Source organism: Simochromis diagramma, unplaced genomic scaffold (genome assembly GCF_900408965.1).
Source record: "Simochromis diagramma unplaced genomic scaffold, fSimDia1.1 OVJJ01000617.1, whole genome shotgun sequence".
In the NCBI taxonomy this organism is placed as follows: Eukaryota; Metazoa; Chordata; class Actinopteri; order Cichliformes; family Cichlidae; genus Simochromis; species Simochromis diagramma.
This window is the reverse complement of record NW_024386953.1, coordinates 1,436,389-1,453,517: the sequence shown is the minus strand read 5'-3', so window position 1 is coordinate 1,453,517 and position 17,129 is coordinate 1,436,389. Positions and strand designations below refer to the sequence as shown.

At 43.4% G+C, this 17,129-nt stretch overlaps 1 protein-coding gene across 1 annotated transcript; it reads left to right on the top strand.

Annotated features, from left to right (window-relative positions):
• Positions 1 to 12,002: 12,002 nt before the first annotated feature.
• LOC120737764 (cytochrome P450 26A1) lies at positions 12,003 to 16,922 on the top strand. Its single transcript, XM_040038627.1, has 7 exons — positions 12,003 to 12,270; positions 12,477 to 12,701; positions 14,685 to 14,966; positions 15,138 to 15,287; positions 15,375 to 15,509; positions 15,997 to 16,143; positions 16,239 to 16,922. Exons 1-7 carry the CDS (start codon positions 12,082 to 12,084, stop codon positions 16,575 to 16,577), a joined length of 1,467 nt encoding a protein of 488 aa, XP_039894561.1. The 5' UTR covers positions 12,003 to 12,081; the 3' UTR covers positions 16,578 to 16,922.
• The last annotated feature ends 207 nt before the right edge of the window (positions 16,923 to 17,129 follow it).

Here is a 17,129-nt window from a genome sequence, read left to right as displayed (position 1 = left end):
ACTACTTTGTCCTGTTCTGGGACTTAAGTGCTCACATGGGCAGTGACAGTGTGATGTAGAGGGGTGTGATTATGAAAATGCTGATGTAGTGTTTTTATGCAATTCATTCAAAAAAAAACTGGTCTGTAGATGTGTAATGGTGCCTAATCCCAAACCAGCTTTACACATTTTGAAAGAACCAAGCCTGAAAACCAAATTCCTTTTCTTGGGCAGGTGTGTGTGTTAGGCGATGCCATCGTGCTGAGCAGGCCCTGATTATCAAACTCCACAAAGGGCCACTTTGTAAAAAATGGTGCTTGTGAGAGCAGAACGCTGCTTCACGTTCCTGGACACCTCTGTGATACCTGCCCATATTTGGTGCAGTGCAAAGGTTGTCGACGGTAACAGAGCGGGAAATCAATCAGATTAGCTCGGACTAATTAAACAAGTTTGTTCTGTTGGTAGCCGACCCTTTAAACTCACTGAGTGACACACAGGCATCCCTTTACAGGGAGGGTCTCTGTCATTTCACTCAGAGCCTCAGTGTGTCCCCGCACACACACTCACACACTCACACACACACACACACTCACACACACTCTCACACTCACACACACACACACACACACACACACACTCTCACACACTCACACTCACACACACTCTCACACACTCACACACACACACACACACACACACTCTCACACACACACACACACACTCACACACACACACTCACACACTGTGAGTCAGAAACAGAAAGTGAACTTTGCCCTGGGTCAGTGTGTCACCACAGTGATCTTGGTTGCTGCAGATGCAATGAGGCAAGAGACATTTGGACAGCAGCTCGCACTGGCAGGGCGGCCAGTGCGAGCTGCTGTATCTCTTGTTATTGTGCACGCTTCACCAGATACACACTTTGTATATTTTTGTGTATCTTTCAATATACAGCTGCTCAGACAAGCCAGTGTTTGTCACATCCAAGAGTAAAGAGTCAGCCAGTAAAAAGTCCTCACTGGGTTTTACACAGAGTTACTGGGAGAAGATGGGAGCGCTATTATATAAATAATTATTTCCAAATGACGACTGTTTCTTCTTATTGATTATGTGAAGAATTCATTTCAAGAGGCAAAGTCCTCTAACACACTTTAACATGTTTACTTTTAAAATTAATAGAATTAGTTTATATTACATATATATAGTATATTAAGTATATAAGTTAGTCAATCTTCAGATTAAGCTGGGCAATGATGCCTGCAGATCATGTGTCCACTGGATTTGTAGCTACAAACTGCTGGTTAAGTGTGTCTGACATGGTAAATGCTACTGGCACTGAAATGACGTGTCCGTCACGTTTGTGTTGATGTTATTTACATTCATGCTTTGTTAAATGTTTTCTTTTCCTATCATATTAATGTTTGAACTGTAAATAACTCGTCTCCCTTGATTATTTCTTCACTGCAGTTCACCTGCAGCTGTTTGCTATCATGCAGATTTCTGCAGTTAGGATCTTAATTGGTGCTTACATATATAATTATTGCTGTCTCAAAATGCACTGACAGTGGTTTGTAGCAGAGACACGTGTGCTTTGCCCTAAACAAACACTACAGAGCATGCTCAGTGCCCACATTCTGCTTATCCTTGTATCTCTTCAAGTTTCAGTTGCAGCTGCTGAGGCTTCGTAAAGTACACAGAGGGCTTGATGTGCTAATACGTGCTAAACCGTCACAGTCATGGGAGACACAATGAACAGATCAAACAAACTTTAATGCCAGTTAACAAAAACACGTTTTTATTCTAGTTTTAAAAGACTTGAGGGAGCAGACCTGACTGTGAGGGATCTGGGGGCAAACATGGAGAGCGCACAGGCTCTTCCTGAATCCACAGACCTGTTCATAGATCAGGGTGTAAAAGGTCAGTGACAAAAGATTGAAGTTTTGTTGATGAACAAAATCCTGAAATCAATTCTAAAGGTCACAGATGAAACAGGTGTAATATGACCTTAAGTGCCTATGTGGAGCCAAGCTGCGGCATTTCATACAAGCTTAAGACTGGACAAAGTAAATTGCAGAAGTCCAAGTGGGAAGAATGACCATCTCCAAATCTCTCTCACAGAAATATCACTCCGAAACCTTTGCCATGAGGCTTGACAGAAAAACCCTGTGATGGAATCAGAGAGGACAAATTCAGTTTGATCCTTTTTTTAATTTCTGTTTAGCAATAACAGAATTTATGAGGACGAGCACACTGATCAATAATGAAGTAACAATGACAAATAAAAATGTTACATGCACTGATTTAATATGTTTTAATATGTGTGTTGTACTTATTTCTTGTCAACTCTCTCATTATATACACAGTGTGTGTCTGTGTGTAGCACATGGGTCAATACATACATACGGCTACTGGTGGACGGAGCAGTCGCCCGAGACTGCATTGGTCTGAAGCCCCTCAGTGAGATCAATTCAATTCAATTCAATTCAATTTTATTTATATAGCGCCAAATCACAACAAAAGTCGCCTCAAGACGCTTCATAGATACAGAGAAAAACCCAACAATCATATGACCCCCTATGAGCAGCACTTTGGCGACAGTGGGAAGGAAAAACTCCCTTTTAACAGGAAGAAACCTCCGGCAGAACCAGGCTCAGGGAGGGGCGGGGCCATCTGCTGTGATTGGTTGGGGTGAGAGAAGGAAGACAGGATAAAAGACATGCTGTGGAAGAGAGACAGAGGTTAATAACAGATATGATTCAATGCAGAGAGGTATGTTAACACATAGTGAGTGAGAAAGGTGACTGGAAAGGAAAAACTCAATGCATCATGGGAATCCCCGGCAGCCTACATCTATTGCAGCATAACTAAGGGAGGATTCAGGGTCACCTGGTCCAGCCCTAACTATATGCTTTAGCAAAAAGGAAAGTTTGAAGCCTAATCTTGAAAGTAGAGATAGTGTCTGTCTCCTGAATCCAAACTGGAAGCTGGTTCCACAGAAGAGGGGCCTGAAAACTGAAGGCTCTCCCTCCCATTCTACTTTTAAATACTCTAGGAACAACAAGTAGGCCTGCAGAGCGAGAGCGAAGTGCTCTAATAGGGTGATATGGTACTACAAGGTCATTAAGATAAGATGGGACCTGATTATTTAAGACCTTGTATGTGAGGAGCAGGATTTTGAATTCAATTCTGGATTTAACAGGAAGCCAATGAAGGGAAGCCAAAACAGGAGAAATCTGCTCTCTCTTTCTAGTCCCTGTCAGGACTCTTGCTGCAGCATTTTGGATTAGCTGAAGGCTTTTCAGGGAGTTTTTTGGACATCCTGATAATAATGAATTACAGTAGTCCAGCCTGGAAGTAATAAATGCATGAACTAGTTTTTCAGCGTCACTCTGAGACAGGATATTTCTAACTTTAGAGATGTTGCACAAATGGAAGAACGCAGTCTTACATATTTGTTTAATATGTGCGTTGAAGGACATGTCCTGGTCAAAAATGACTCCAAGGTTCCTCACAGTGTTACTGGAGGCCAAGGTAATGCCATCCAGAGTAAGAATCTGCTTAGATACCATATTTCTAAGCTTTTCAGGGCCGAGTACAATAACCTCAGTTTGATCTGAATTAAGAAGCAGAAAGTTAGCGGCCATCCAGGTCTTTATGTCTTTAAGACATTCCTGCAGTTTAACTCATTGGTGTGTGTTATCTGGCTTCATGGACAGATAGAGCTGGGTGTCATCAGTATAGCAGTGAAAATGTATGCTATGTCTTCTAATGATGCTGCCTAAGGGAAGCATGTATAATGTAAACAGAATTGGTCCTAGCACTGAACCCTGTGGAACTCCATAATTAACCTCAGTGTGTGAAGAGGACTCTCCATTTACATGCACAAACTGGAGTCTATTAGATAGATATGATACAAACCACTGCAGTGCAGTACCTGTAATACCTACAGCATGTTCTAATCGCTCTAATAGGATATTATGGTCGACAGTATCGAACGCTGCACTGAGGTCTAGCAGGACAAGCACAGAGATGAGTCCACTGTCAGAGGCCATAAGAAGATCATTTGTAACCTTCACTAAAGCTGTTTCTGTGCTGTGATGAGCTCTGAAACCTGACTGAAACTCTTCAATAAATCATTCCTCTGCAGATGATCTATTAGCTGTTTGACAACTACTCTTTCAAGGATGTTTGATATGAAAGGAAGGTTGGAGATTGGCCTATAATTAGCTAAGACTGCTGGGTCTAGAGATGCTTTTTGAGTAAAGGTTTAACTACAGCCAACTTGAAGGCCTGTGGTACATAGCCGATCATTAGAGATAGGTTAATCATATTTAAGACCGAAGAATTAACTAATGGCAGGACTTCTTTGAGCAGTTTTGTAGGAATGGGGTCTAAAAGACACGTTGATGGTGTGGAGGAAGTAATTATTGAAGTTAACTCAGAAAGATCAATTAGAGAAAAAGAGTCTAACTTAACATCAATGGTACTAAGAGTAGCTGTAGATAATATTACATCTGTGGGATGATTATTGGTAATTTTTTCTCTAATGATAAAAATGTTATTTGTGAAGAAGTTCATGAAGTCATTACTAGTTAACGTTAAAGGGATTGTTGGCTCAACAGAGCTCTGACTGTTTGTCAGCCTGGCTACAGTGCTGAAGAGAAACCTGGGGTTGTTCTTATTTTCTTCAATCAGTGATGAATAGTACGATGTTCTGGCTTTGCGGAGGGCTTTCTTATAAAGCAGCAAACTATTTCTCCAGGCTAAATGATGATCCTCTAAATTTGTGACACGCCATTTCCTCTCCAGATTACGAGTCATCTGCTTTAGGCTACGTGTTTGAGAATTATACCACGGAGTCAGGTACTTCTGATTAGAGACCTTAGTTTTCACAGGAGCTACAGTATCCAGAGTCGTACGTAGTGAGGAGGTGAAATTATTAACAAGATAATCGACCTCTGTTGGGGTAGCGTTCAGATAGCTGCTCTGCTCTGTGTTGGTACAGGGCATTGAAGATGATAACAGTGGGTGGATTATATTCTTAAACTTAGTTACAGCACTTTCAGAAAGACATCTACTTTGATAAAGTCTACTCTCCACCGCTGTGTAATCAATTATTGTAAATGTAAATGCTATCAGGAAATGATCAGACAGGAGAGGGTTTTCAGGAAACACTGTTAAATGTTCAGTTTCTATGCCATATGTTAAAACAAGATCTAGAGTGTGATTAAAGTGGTGGGTGGGTTCTTTTACATTTTGAGAGAAGCCAATTGAGTCTAATAACAGATTAAATGCCATGTTGAGGCTGTCATTTTAGAATCTACATGGATGTTAAAATCACCCACAATAATTATTTTATCTGAGCTCAGAACTAAATTAGATATAAAGTCTGAGAAATCAGACAGAAACTCTGTGTAAGGCCCAGGTGGACGATAGATGATAACAAGTAAGACTGGTTTCTGAGTTTCACAGCTGGGGTGGACGAGGCTAAGCATCAGGCTTTCAAATGAATTAAAAGTCTGTCTGGGTCTTTGGTTGATTAATAGGCTGGTGTGAAAAATTGCTGCCACACCGCCCCCTCGGCCTGTGCTTCGAGGTTTCTGGTAGTTAGAATGACTCGGGGGTGTTGATTCATTTAAACTAACATAATCATCCTGCTGCAACCAGGTTTCTGTAAGGCAGAGTAAATCGATTTGTTGATCAATTATTAAGTCATGTACTAACAGAGACTTGGAGGAGAGAGACCTAATATTTAATAATCCACATTTCACTGTTTTACTCTTTGGTTCAGATGTGGATACTGTATTGTTCTTTCTTTGTGATTTTCTATGTTTAAGTTGTTTGTTGCTGGTTTTTAGTTTGTTATTTGTCTTTTTGGAAGCTGACACAGTCTCTATGGAGATGGGTTTTTGGGGGGGTAGCAGGAGGAGAGAAGCTGCAGAGAGGCGTGTAAGACTGCAACTCTGCTTCCTGGTCCCAACTCTGGATAGTCATATTTTGGGGGTTTAATAAATTGACAATCAATTGACATAAATTGATCGTTGACAAGACTGGCTACAGATACCGACTATGGCGTGGAGCAGTTGTCAGCCACCTTCTGATCATGGATGGCATCAAGCTGTATGCCAAGAGTGAGACATCGATTCACTGATCCACACCACCAGGATATACAGCAATGACATCGGGATGTCGTTCGGGCTGGAGAAGTGTAGTCGGATGATAACAAAGAGAGGGAAGGTAGTCAGAACGGAGGGGATCGAACTCCCAGAAGGCAACATTGCAGACATAGAGGACAGCTACAAGTACCTGGGGATCCCACAGGCAAATGGGAACCATGAAGAGGCAGCTAGGAAAGCTGCAACCACCAAGTACCTGCAGAGGGTCAGGCAAGTCCTGAGGAGTCAGCTGAACAGTAAGAACAACCCAAGTAAGAGGAGGAACCATCATGGAAGGACAGGCCCCTTCACGGTATGTACCACTGGTAGATAGAAGAGGTGGCTGATATCCAGAGGTCTTATGTGAAGGTTGAAGGTAACAGTGGTAATCGGAGCACTTGGTGCAGTGACTCCTAAGCTAGCCGAGTGGCTCCAACAGATCCCAGGAACAACAAGTTATTTTTACATTCAGTACCACAGTAAACCAGACAGACAAAGGAGATGATGACACATATCCCTCCACTGACCCGGACACTGTTCAAACAGTCTGGCTTGTTGCTGCCGGAGTGAACGGTATCTTTGTAAAAGTGTTTTAGTGCAAGTGTCACCACATTTCCACCAACACGTACAGAGAACAACTGCAGCTAATAATAAGAAATGTTCATTCACCTACTCAAATAATGCATCCATGGCAGAGTCGGTGTCAGAAAGGTCAACATCCACAGTCATCGTGCTGCTGAGCTCTGGAACTGCAACAAAGACATTCTACATGGATTACTTTTATTCCTCTCCATCCTGTTTACTTTTTGTTATTTGCTTGTGTTCAGCTTGGAGGAACCCATCTGTAAACACATGCAGGGAAACTGCAGGACAGAACTGAAAACAAAGTTTGACACAATTCCTCAGGTTTATATTAATGACAGTTAGAAATAAGGAAATAAAATAATCCCTTTCCACAAACTGACTGCACATATTATGGCCACTGTTAATTCTGTGGGCAAAAGATGACAACTCATGAAAACGTTATTCTACAAAATACTAAAAGGGAAGCACTCCTGACTGCAGTATGTGTCACATAAAGGTTAATGGGCTCCAGAGTCACACTTCCAGACAGGAAAAACACGGTCCGAAGTCAGGCCCAGATGTACTGCAGCTCGGAGTACTCTCAGATCCACTGACAGCTTCAACAGGGAACAGCAGTCGTCTTCTAGACCCACCACCCTGTGTGGAGTCGGCAGCAATCACCCCAGCTTTGGCAGGTCAGCGCTGCCTTCAAGCTGCAGCATGCAGTAAGCTTCGGCCTGCATGGAGAAACGGGAATATGTGACAGCAGTGGCTGCCATGTGGAGTATAATCAGACTATAAGCATAATCAATTAAGCCAGCCGGACACAGCCACTGTGAAACACAAAATCACCCCCAATAAGTGGGAGTTTCCTACAGCAAATATGGAAGTGAATTAGCATGCAAGTGCTACAAGTCTGCTATGTTAGAGGACGTCTAATGAAGAACAGGACGAGGCCTCAAGAAGACCTCGTCCTGTCTCCTGTACTCTCTGACTTTAAGTCTCACATCCAAAGACGCAGAAACAATGATGTCAGTGGACAAACACTGAGTGAGCGCATACTGAATTAGTAGCTTGACACTCCCTATGACTTCCTCCTGCTGGGAATGCACCTCTGATTTGCACCTCAAACTAGAAATCCCAAGAGTCAAGCACACCAGTGACCATTAGTGTGCGCCTCACTGAAGTAGTTTCAAACTGAATACAGTATTTGTGCTCACACTCAGTGCTTTTGTGATACCCAGAGTGGCTGCTTCCAGCTCTGTCCTGCAGGTTTCCCATTAAAGATGCATTTACTCATCCTTTGTTGAACTGTAAACACAAAGTCTGACATATAATAAAATGTTGTGGTTAACATGTCAGCAGACAGTCATATATAATTTCCTCTGGATTAATAAAGTACTCTGATTCAGATTCAGAGCAATGTTAGCAAACCACTGGAGCCTTATTGATGAAGTCCACTGATTCAACATTCGTCTGTTCAAAGAAAGATGTATTAGTGGGCCCACAGCCACAGGAGACAAGGACCAGAACCAGAGGCTCGGTAGCTTGTGTTTCTGCGGTGCACTCACATCACAGGAAACAATGATATGATGCTGTTTTGTAAAGCAGTGCAGAAGATGCAGAAAACATTTGATTCAAAACCCACTGCAAGCATTTGTGCAAGGGTCCTTTGCCTGTTACTGCACCTCCAATTTAATAAATGCTATTTGCTTTAAATTTGGACAGGATGATGGAAATAGGTGCAGTGATTACGTGCAAACATAACACAAACACACAGTATGTAAAGAAACACATTGATCCTTCAGTACAGTCTGAACTCTCTGAGGCAGCATTCTTATTATTCCTTTAAGTATCTTCAAGAATCGCTCTCCAGCGCTTCTCAGTTGACTTACTAAAATATTAAACAAATGTATTTGCAGCAGTGAAATGATTCAGTCATTATTTGGTAATGATAACTGAACAGAGCCCCCCCCCCCCTGCCCTTAACGGACAGTGAACTTGGTTGTGCTCCAGAGTTCACTGAGATGTCGAGGTCACAAGCAGGTCAGCCAATGTGAAATGTGGTGCTCGCTGATTGTGCACTCTCTTCTATAGGTGTGTGTGTGTGTGTGTGTGTGTGTGTGTGTGTGTGTGTGTGTGTGTGTGTGTGTGTGTGTGTGTGTGTGTGTGTGTGTGTGTGTGTGTGTCCACGTTCCGATCACCATTTAAGCTAGCATGCATGACTTTGGACTGTGTGAGGAAACCCATGCAGGCACTGAGAGAACATACAAACTGCACACAAAAAGGCCAAGCCACATTAACACACATTAATAAACTTTGCACAAAACGTAAGGAAATGTATGTTTGGTTGATTATTCCTCTGTTGTAACAGTGTTTTTGGCATAAAATCTGAGGCCACTGGAAAGTCTTAAATGCTGCCACATTTGTAAGGAACATGAATTTGTGGGTTGCGCCCGTGAAAAACTTACTGGCAGTTCAACAGTTTATTAATTGAACTATCAGGGGTCTCAGTAGCTTGTGCTAAGTCTATTTGTGTTTTTGGGGGTTTATCATCTAAATATGATCTGCAACAGCACAAACAGCAAAGCCAAGAGGGACAACGTTTGGCTCTACGGATAAGACACAACGTCGTTTAAAAAAACGTGTTCTCTTTTCACCAAGCCAGACTCAGGTCTGAAAATCATATTCTACACTTTAAAATAGACTTTCCTCAGGAATTTGTCAACTCTTCAGTAGACTGACAAACTTGAAACATTTCTATAGTAGGTTTAATCATCAGTGTTGTAGACTAATTATTATTATTGTATTTTCACTGGTCCAGTTTGAAGAAAACCCTGCCTGTGCATGACTGTTGTTTGATTTGGTGCTATATAAACTGAATTGAACTGAAGCTTTGTATAAAGTTGTGTTGTGGCTAAAGCTGAAGTGTATAAGAACAGACTGTGATGGAAGGTGTTAGCCTGGGATCTATGCATGCAGCACTAACTATGACAGCAGCAGAGTCACTGATCGCTCTGTGTGGGCGTTTACATCGAGGAATCATTCTTTACACTTGAACTTCCCTTCACCTCCTGTCCCCTCTCCCCACCTCATAACACCTCAACAGCAGAATGCTGTTTCACACATTCACATTGTCGTGTGAAAAACTCACCATCCACAGCATGACCAGCTGGAAACCCATTCACCCTGAAAGTCCATCACAAAGCGCTCTCTCTCTCATACATGATAACTCTGGTTGTCAGTAGCATTCTGCAAATGATCAAACGATGACATGAAAATGTAACTTACTCTAAAAGCAGCTTTGCACAGTGCTTTTAAAAGAGAAAGCTGAGCAACACACTGGTGTCCAAGGTACATCACAATATGATATATGTCACAGTGTTTTACATTAGTGACTATTATCAGGGGAAATGTGACTTGGAGCCTGGAAACCAGCAGAGTGTGCCCAGTAACTCTGTCACCGAGCACAGAGTGCACATGACAGCTGAGAGGTGAGGCTCGGACTAGACTTCTCTGTGACAGCTGTGCACAGCACAGACAAATATTCTTCCATGAAATTTTTTTACAGATATAAAGATCCTACTTTTGCATCCAAAGTACTCCACTTGACCTGTTGAGGCTGTGTGCCTAATTCCATCTGACCCACCCTACTACACAGACACACAAAACAACATCTGGAAAAGTTGTTTCATGTATTTTCTTGTTCACTGTTCAGCTTTTTCCCAAAATAACAGGCTACTTCCAGGAAATCCAGCTATTTATACACTAATATTACCTCGTGTTTGTTTTAGTGTTTTATTAATTTGAACTGAATTTGAAATGTAGTCTTTAGTATTCATATTTTAGTATAACAATATATTTGATATTGTCTTGTTGATTTTGAGAAACTGTAATAAAGCATTCCTTTTTTTTATCCCAATGTAAAGGTCAAGGGTCCTGTTTGTCAAAAGAAACAAAGGTAGGGCCTGTTGTTGGCCCCACCTGCAGCTAAGGTGGTGTCACCTGGTTTGTACTAGTCACACTTCACTTGTAAAGAAATGTAGAACAAATCAGTTTTGCACCTTTATGAATCTGTAGACATGGGAAGAGAGACACTGATCCTGGTCTTGGTGTTCTGGTCCTGGTCTTACTGCACAACAAGGCTGAAAAAACAACCCAAGTATGTCTTTAATTGTATCCTAGAGATTTACCTGGTGCGCTATAGCCATGCAAAAGTTAAAGAAAAAGTCTTTCTTTCTAGCAGGCCGTGACGGGAGATCCGATTATACGTCCTGGCTGTAATGGTGATAGCTGCCGCACCTTCCACAGGGGTGAACCTCAGGGCGCGCACAGTCAGCCAGAACAGAAAGATCCATCCGTGTAATGCTTCGCTGTAAAAACAGCAGCCAAGCTGTCTCTGTCAGGCTGAGCGCGCACACGCACGCTCGCGCACACACACACACACACACACACACACACACACACACACACACACACACACACACACACACCCCTTGTGAAGTTATGGCAGCTCGTAAAAACAAAGAGTCCAAACGCAGCGGCTCGGCTGACGAGGACGTTCTCTGCTCGGTGTTTACTTTGCGTGCAGCAGCGTAACCTGGGAATAACCCTGCGTGTGACCCGTGTTTGAACCCACTCAGAGAGATATCATTTTTATAACACGCACACGGCAGGACAGACTGACGGCAGGTTAAAGTCTTCTTCGAGATTAGAAAGCGGCTGAAAGAGAAGCCGCGCGTCACCGCGCAGCGCAGCTTCCACCTTCATCTCTGATAGTCACGTGCTGCCTTATTCATGTATTGATTTATAATTAAGGCAGGAGGGTAAGCCACAGCGGTCACAGGCTATGAAAGGAAAACAACTCGGACTTTTAACTATGAATGGCACCCACGGCACCCACGGGGAGAGGGATTAAGCGCCGCTTTTACATTTTCTGAAAATTGGAAAGGTCATTGCTCCTGAATACTCGGCGCATGATTACCGCTCCTACAAGCGGGGCTTAAGCCAAGGTAATGAGTGTGTAAAGTAGCTGCTTATTGCCAACAAAGGCGTCTTGGGACTTCCATTGTCTCGGTGGGAATCATCACCTTTTCTCAGTGAAATCCGCCGTGGATTGTGTGCGTGCAACAGGAGGTAGGGACTAAAGCTGTGGCCTCTGGAACAAATGGTGAGGCGAGTCGGCCAGCACAGGTCGGAGGCGGGGCCGAGCAACACCCACAATTAAAGATGAACTTTGCGTGAACTAATTTATCGGAGGGAGGAGAAGGTAATGGGCTGCCCACGGGCTTGCCAGCCTATAAAAACTGCGGCTTGGCACACCGGAGTCCCAGACGCAGACTGAGCTCCACCTGAATTCTTCACCGGGCCCACGAGACGCTGCAACATGGTCGTGAATGCACTGTTGACCACGTTCTTGTGCACCGTAGCGCTTCCCATTCTGCTATTCCTGTTGGCCGTGAAGCTGTGGGAGATTTACACGCTCCGATGCAAAGACCCGACTTGCCCTTTCCCGCTGCCCCCCGGGTCCATGGGCTTGCCTTTCATTGGAGAGACGCTGCAACTCCTCCTCCAGGTAAACGCCGCTTCTTGTCATCACGCGGAGGATGAAATATTATATTCAATTTAAGCGTGAAAGTTTGGGTTTCCCGGAGCTTATGGGAAGTGTAGAATTAAAATGAACCCACTGTCATAAATGTGTTCATGTATATTTAATGTATCATGCGTGAGGGTAAAACCATCCACACGTGACAGTTTGTTTGCGTGGCCATATGTTCACAGAGGAAAACATTTCTTCGGATGAAGCGGGAGAAGTACGGTTACATCTACCGCACACACCTGTTCGGGAACCGCACGGTGCGCGTGACTGGCGCGGATAACGTCAAGCAGATCCTCCTGGGGGAGCACAGGCTGGTGTCCGCGCAGTGGCCCGCTTCTGTTCGCGCAATCCTGGGCACGGAGACGCTCTCCAACATGCACGGAGCTCAGCACAAGACTAAAAAAAAAGTAAGTTACTTTGACCTTTCCGTAGAGGGAGCACTGGTTACAGCGGGGGGGTTACATCAGGTTTGCGTCCAAACTCTGAACAAATGCGTCTCCTCTCTACAAAAACCGGGAAACTCGAGCTCGGTCACTTCGGTTCTGTTCAGATTTGTGACATGGCACCAGTTTGCACCAGTTTGCACCAGTTACCTCCAGGTGCTGAAGCTCAATATCATCATGCCACGGTCATATCTGTCACACTATACCTCCAGATTTGACAGCTACTGCCGCAGTGTCATTGTAGTTGTGTTGTATGTTGCTTACAGTTCATTCAGAAGTGTTTTGTTGTTGTTTGTTTGTTGTTGTTTTTTTTTTAAAGAAACTTTTTGTCATTTTATTAAAGCAGAGACTTGATGTCCCCTGACACAATGTAGTTTGTCTTTCTAATACCAGGGTCATTCCATACAAACACATTCTCAGAACATTTTCTGTCTCTAATTTGTTTTAAAATCGAATCAAATAGTTTAGAATTTAGACTTTGGTTTTTTTGCAATCTTAGCTTCATATCAAATCCTCCAGAGAATGCTCCATCCACCTACTTCCTGCATGTTTCTGTTTGTTTTTGAAATCTGTGGCAGTGTTTGAACATGAATATCTTAAACTGTAAACATAAAAGCCCCAAATTCTCAAAAGAGTGAATCAGGATCCGTATTTTGGGACAGGTGTATCAAAATGTTTTTGCTAGTTTAGTGTCCTGTAAAGTCCCACATTTGAGCACATAAAGAGAATCCCATTGCAAAAGACACCCAGTGATGGTCTCTGAAAGGTCTATAGTTGTAGTTCACAATAATGCTTACTTTTTCAAATGTGAGGGGGAAAAATGCAATTTTCATTTAACATTGATTCTGTTTAAGCAAATATGCCAAGTTTTACTACAGAAATAAAAATGTCCATAGATGGTTTAAAGCAGTCTCTGAATATAGCTGAAACCCGTTGAATCGCACGTGCGACCCACATTTCGGCACGCACTGTGCCTCGGAGGAGTCTTATAATTTAGGTTAAGCTTCAGATGTGCTGAAGCATTAAAGCTGCAACAAGCAGTGATGTAAAACATACAAGTAATTATAGTAAAACTAAAGAGTAACGAGAAGTAAAAGCCAGCTGAGTCGGGATCAGGTGAAGGCGTGCTGAATGTCACAAGAACTGTAATAAAGCAAAATGCTGGAAACTGGTCAGCAGGCTGTTGGACCCCAAATGTTTTTGCTTTATTCAGCGAGATGTGGTCGAGGTTTGACCATAGCATTTTTAGACAAATTGGATTTTGTCGAGCAGAAGGCCCACACGGAGTTGTGCACCCCACACCACCCACCCTGCTTTTGAAACCCAGCTTGAATGTTTCTGTTTTGATAAAGCTTCAAATCAGGACTCTAGCAGGTGATGCTGAACCAGCTTAGTTATGCTGCTATAGACTCATTCCTGTTTCATGTTCTGCACATCTTTGTCCTCAGTCTCGCTGTGGTCTCTCCTCTTTGCTCTAGTCTTTCCCCCTCACCCCCCATTTGGTCGTTCTACGTAGCTGCTCCTCTGAGCCTGGATCTGTTGGCGATCTCTTCCTGTTAAAAGAGTATTTCTTTGCACATCTGCCAGGAGCTTGGCAGGGGGAATAATGTGACAGTCTTGCACAATATAAAGTGCACTGAGCTGGAACCATATCTAAACATTAAAAGTCGGACTTGAGCTGACTGCTCAATGCTTTGCATTTGTCTGCATAATTATTATGAAACTGGTCCCAGATACAAATAATCTTCAAGTTTTGCTAACACACTGACCTGGAATCAGTGTAAATGAAGTGATGTCAGCTGCTGATTTGTCGAACTGTAATGTTATTTGTGGCATATTGCCTGACTAAAAACATTTAAGGACAAAATACTTGTCTTTGACACCGGCACTGAGGTGAAATGGTCTCACGAAGTCTGCTCTTCCATCATCACTCCTGTGCCCCCTCAGGCTATCCTGCGCGCCTTTTCCAGGGAGGCTTTAGAGCTCTATATCCCCGTTATCCAGGAGGAAGTTCAGGCTGCAGTGGAGGAATGGCTGGCAAGTGACTCCTGTGTGTTGGTCTACCCAGAGATGAAGCGGCTGATGTTCCGCATTGCCATGAGGGTCCTGCTGGGCTTTGAGCCGGAGCAGATTCAAACCGATGAGCACGAGCTGGTGGAGGCTTTCGAGGAAATGATCAAGAACCTGTTCTCTTTGCCCATTGATGTGCCTTTCAGTGGACTGTACAGGGTAAGAAGCATGAAATGCCAATATTTTAAGGGTTTAATTGTACAGTTAGTCCAAATAATAACAAGTTTACGGACAAGATGAAATCGTTTAGGGTGCATTTGATCTTCTCTCTCCTACCCTCATCTGATGTTTTCCCCTCTATTCCCACCTTTCCTGCTTCCTCTTCTGCAGGGTCTGAAAGCAAGGAACTTCATCCACTCTAAGATTGAGGAGAACATTAAGAAGAAGGTGCAGGAGTCAGACCAGGAGTGGAAACCCAGAGACGCCCTGCAGCAGCTCATAGACAGCAGCAACAAGAACAAAGAGCCCATCAGCATGCAGGTAATGAGGAGGTCACCTGCTGCAACGCACGTCTGCAAAACCGATTTCTGTCCATATGAGCCACTGTAAATGTATTTCTGTTTGCAGGCCATCAAGCAGTCTGCCACAGAGCTGTTGTTTGGGGGGCATGAAACCACAGCCAGCACAGCCACCTCTCTGGTCATGTTCCTGGGTCTAAACCCCAAAGTAGTGGATAAACTGAGACAGGAGCTCGAGGACAAGGTAAAGCTTGTTTACAGGGACTGTTTTTTAGCTATTTTGTAAAAACAAGGTCTGGACTTTCATACCCATCTATCACCTGGTGCTGAGCTTTTACTTGTTGTGTAATAACAGTCCCGAGTCTTTGCTGTCCAGTCTGATGCTTTAGATTTCCCAAGACTTGTGTTTCTGGTTAAATTAAAGTAACTTTATTATAGTTTAATAAATGACACAGTGAGTTTTGCACATCACAGAACTACTGTGGAGCTCCATCCATACTGAAGCTTCTGAAGAACCTCATTTGATCAAGTGGTTAGCACTGCTGCCTCACAGCATCGAGGCTTCTGGTTTGAACCCCACTTGGAGACTTCTTCTGTGGAGTTCTTCCTGTGGCTGTGTGGGTTCCTTTGTTGTGCGCATTGACTAAGCTTAGAAAACTGAGGGAAAACAAAGACGGGCAGCTGATCTTTGCAGCTTCACAGAACAGTTGGATATCGCTTTCTGTGTTCAGGCGGCGCAGGGCATGGACCTACAGAGCCTGAACATCGAGTCCTTGGAGCAGCTGAAATACACAGGCTGTGTCATCAAAGAGACTCTGAGGATCAACCCTCCTGTCCCTGGAGGCTTCAGAGTGGCCCTCAAGACCTTTGAGCTCAATGTAAGCTGGCAACAATTTCATAAGTAACATGAACACGGAAGCTTTAAGACTCATGACAGAAGCGGCTCACTAATGATTTCCACTTGCCTCCTCAGGGTTACCAGATCCCCAAAGGCTGGAACGTCGTCTACAGTATCTGCGACACTCATGATGTGGCAGAGATCTTCCCCGACAAAGAAGACTTCCAGCCAGAGCGCTTCATGACCGATCCGTGTGCGGACTCCTCCAGGTTTCAGTACATCCCATTTGGTGGTGGCTCCAGGATGTGCATTGGGAAGGAATTTGCCAAGGTTCTGCTGAAGGTGTTCCTGGTGGAGGTGGTAACAAAGTGTCACTGGACTCTTTTAAACGGGCCTCCAACCATGAAAACAGGACCTACTGTCTATCCCGAAGACAATCTGCCAACAAAGTTCACCAGCTATGTACAAAATTAAACAGAATAAACATCTCAGATTTATTTTTATTTTCCCCAAAAGTCATAAAAGATTTGTTTGCAGATTCACTCACACATGAACAGGAGGATGTTCCTGTTAGCTTGGTGTCAGTGTCTAAGCATTAACTGTACATAGTGTAGATTACACAAGAGCAAATTTTATATTCTACTATTTATACTTTGGATTTGTGTTTTATCTTTTTCTTGAGCTGAGCAAAATGAATGAGAGGCACTCTGGACCTGTGAGCTGTGTCTACAGGACTGTACATATTTAATGTGTCTGTTAATATAAATATGCCTTTCTGTTGGACCTCAGCTGATGTTTGAATGTTTGGGTTTTATTTAATAAAACAAATTTGCAGAAGCGTTTGTTTTTCGTCTTTTACTGAACCAAAAATGATCGCACATGTCTGGTTAGATGCTGTTGAGTGTCTGTGTACCAGTAAGCTCACTATGCTACATGGGCTTTTGTAATGTCCATGATGCTGGTTGTAACTCTGGTTTCGAGTTATTATTAACAGGTTCAGCCTCCTCCATGTGCGCATAATGAGGC

Excerpts from the sequence above, each read along its gene's own strand:
- LOC120737764 (XM_040038627.1), top strand. The coding sequence starts at position 12,082 with ATGGTCGTGAATGCACTGTTGACCACGTTCTTGTGCACCGTAGCGCTT. Across the intron at positions 15,288-15,374 it reads AAGAGCCCATCAGCATGCAG|GCCATCAAGCAGTCTGCCAC; the intron begins GTAATGAGGAGG and ends TTCTGTTTGCAG. Across the intron at positions 15,510-15,996 it reads GACAGGAGCTCGAGGACAAG|GCGGCGCAGGGCATGGACCT; the intron begins GTAAAGCTTGTT and ends TTCTGTGTTCAG.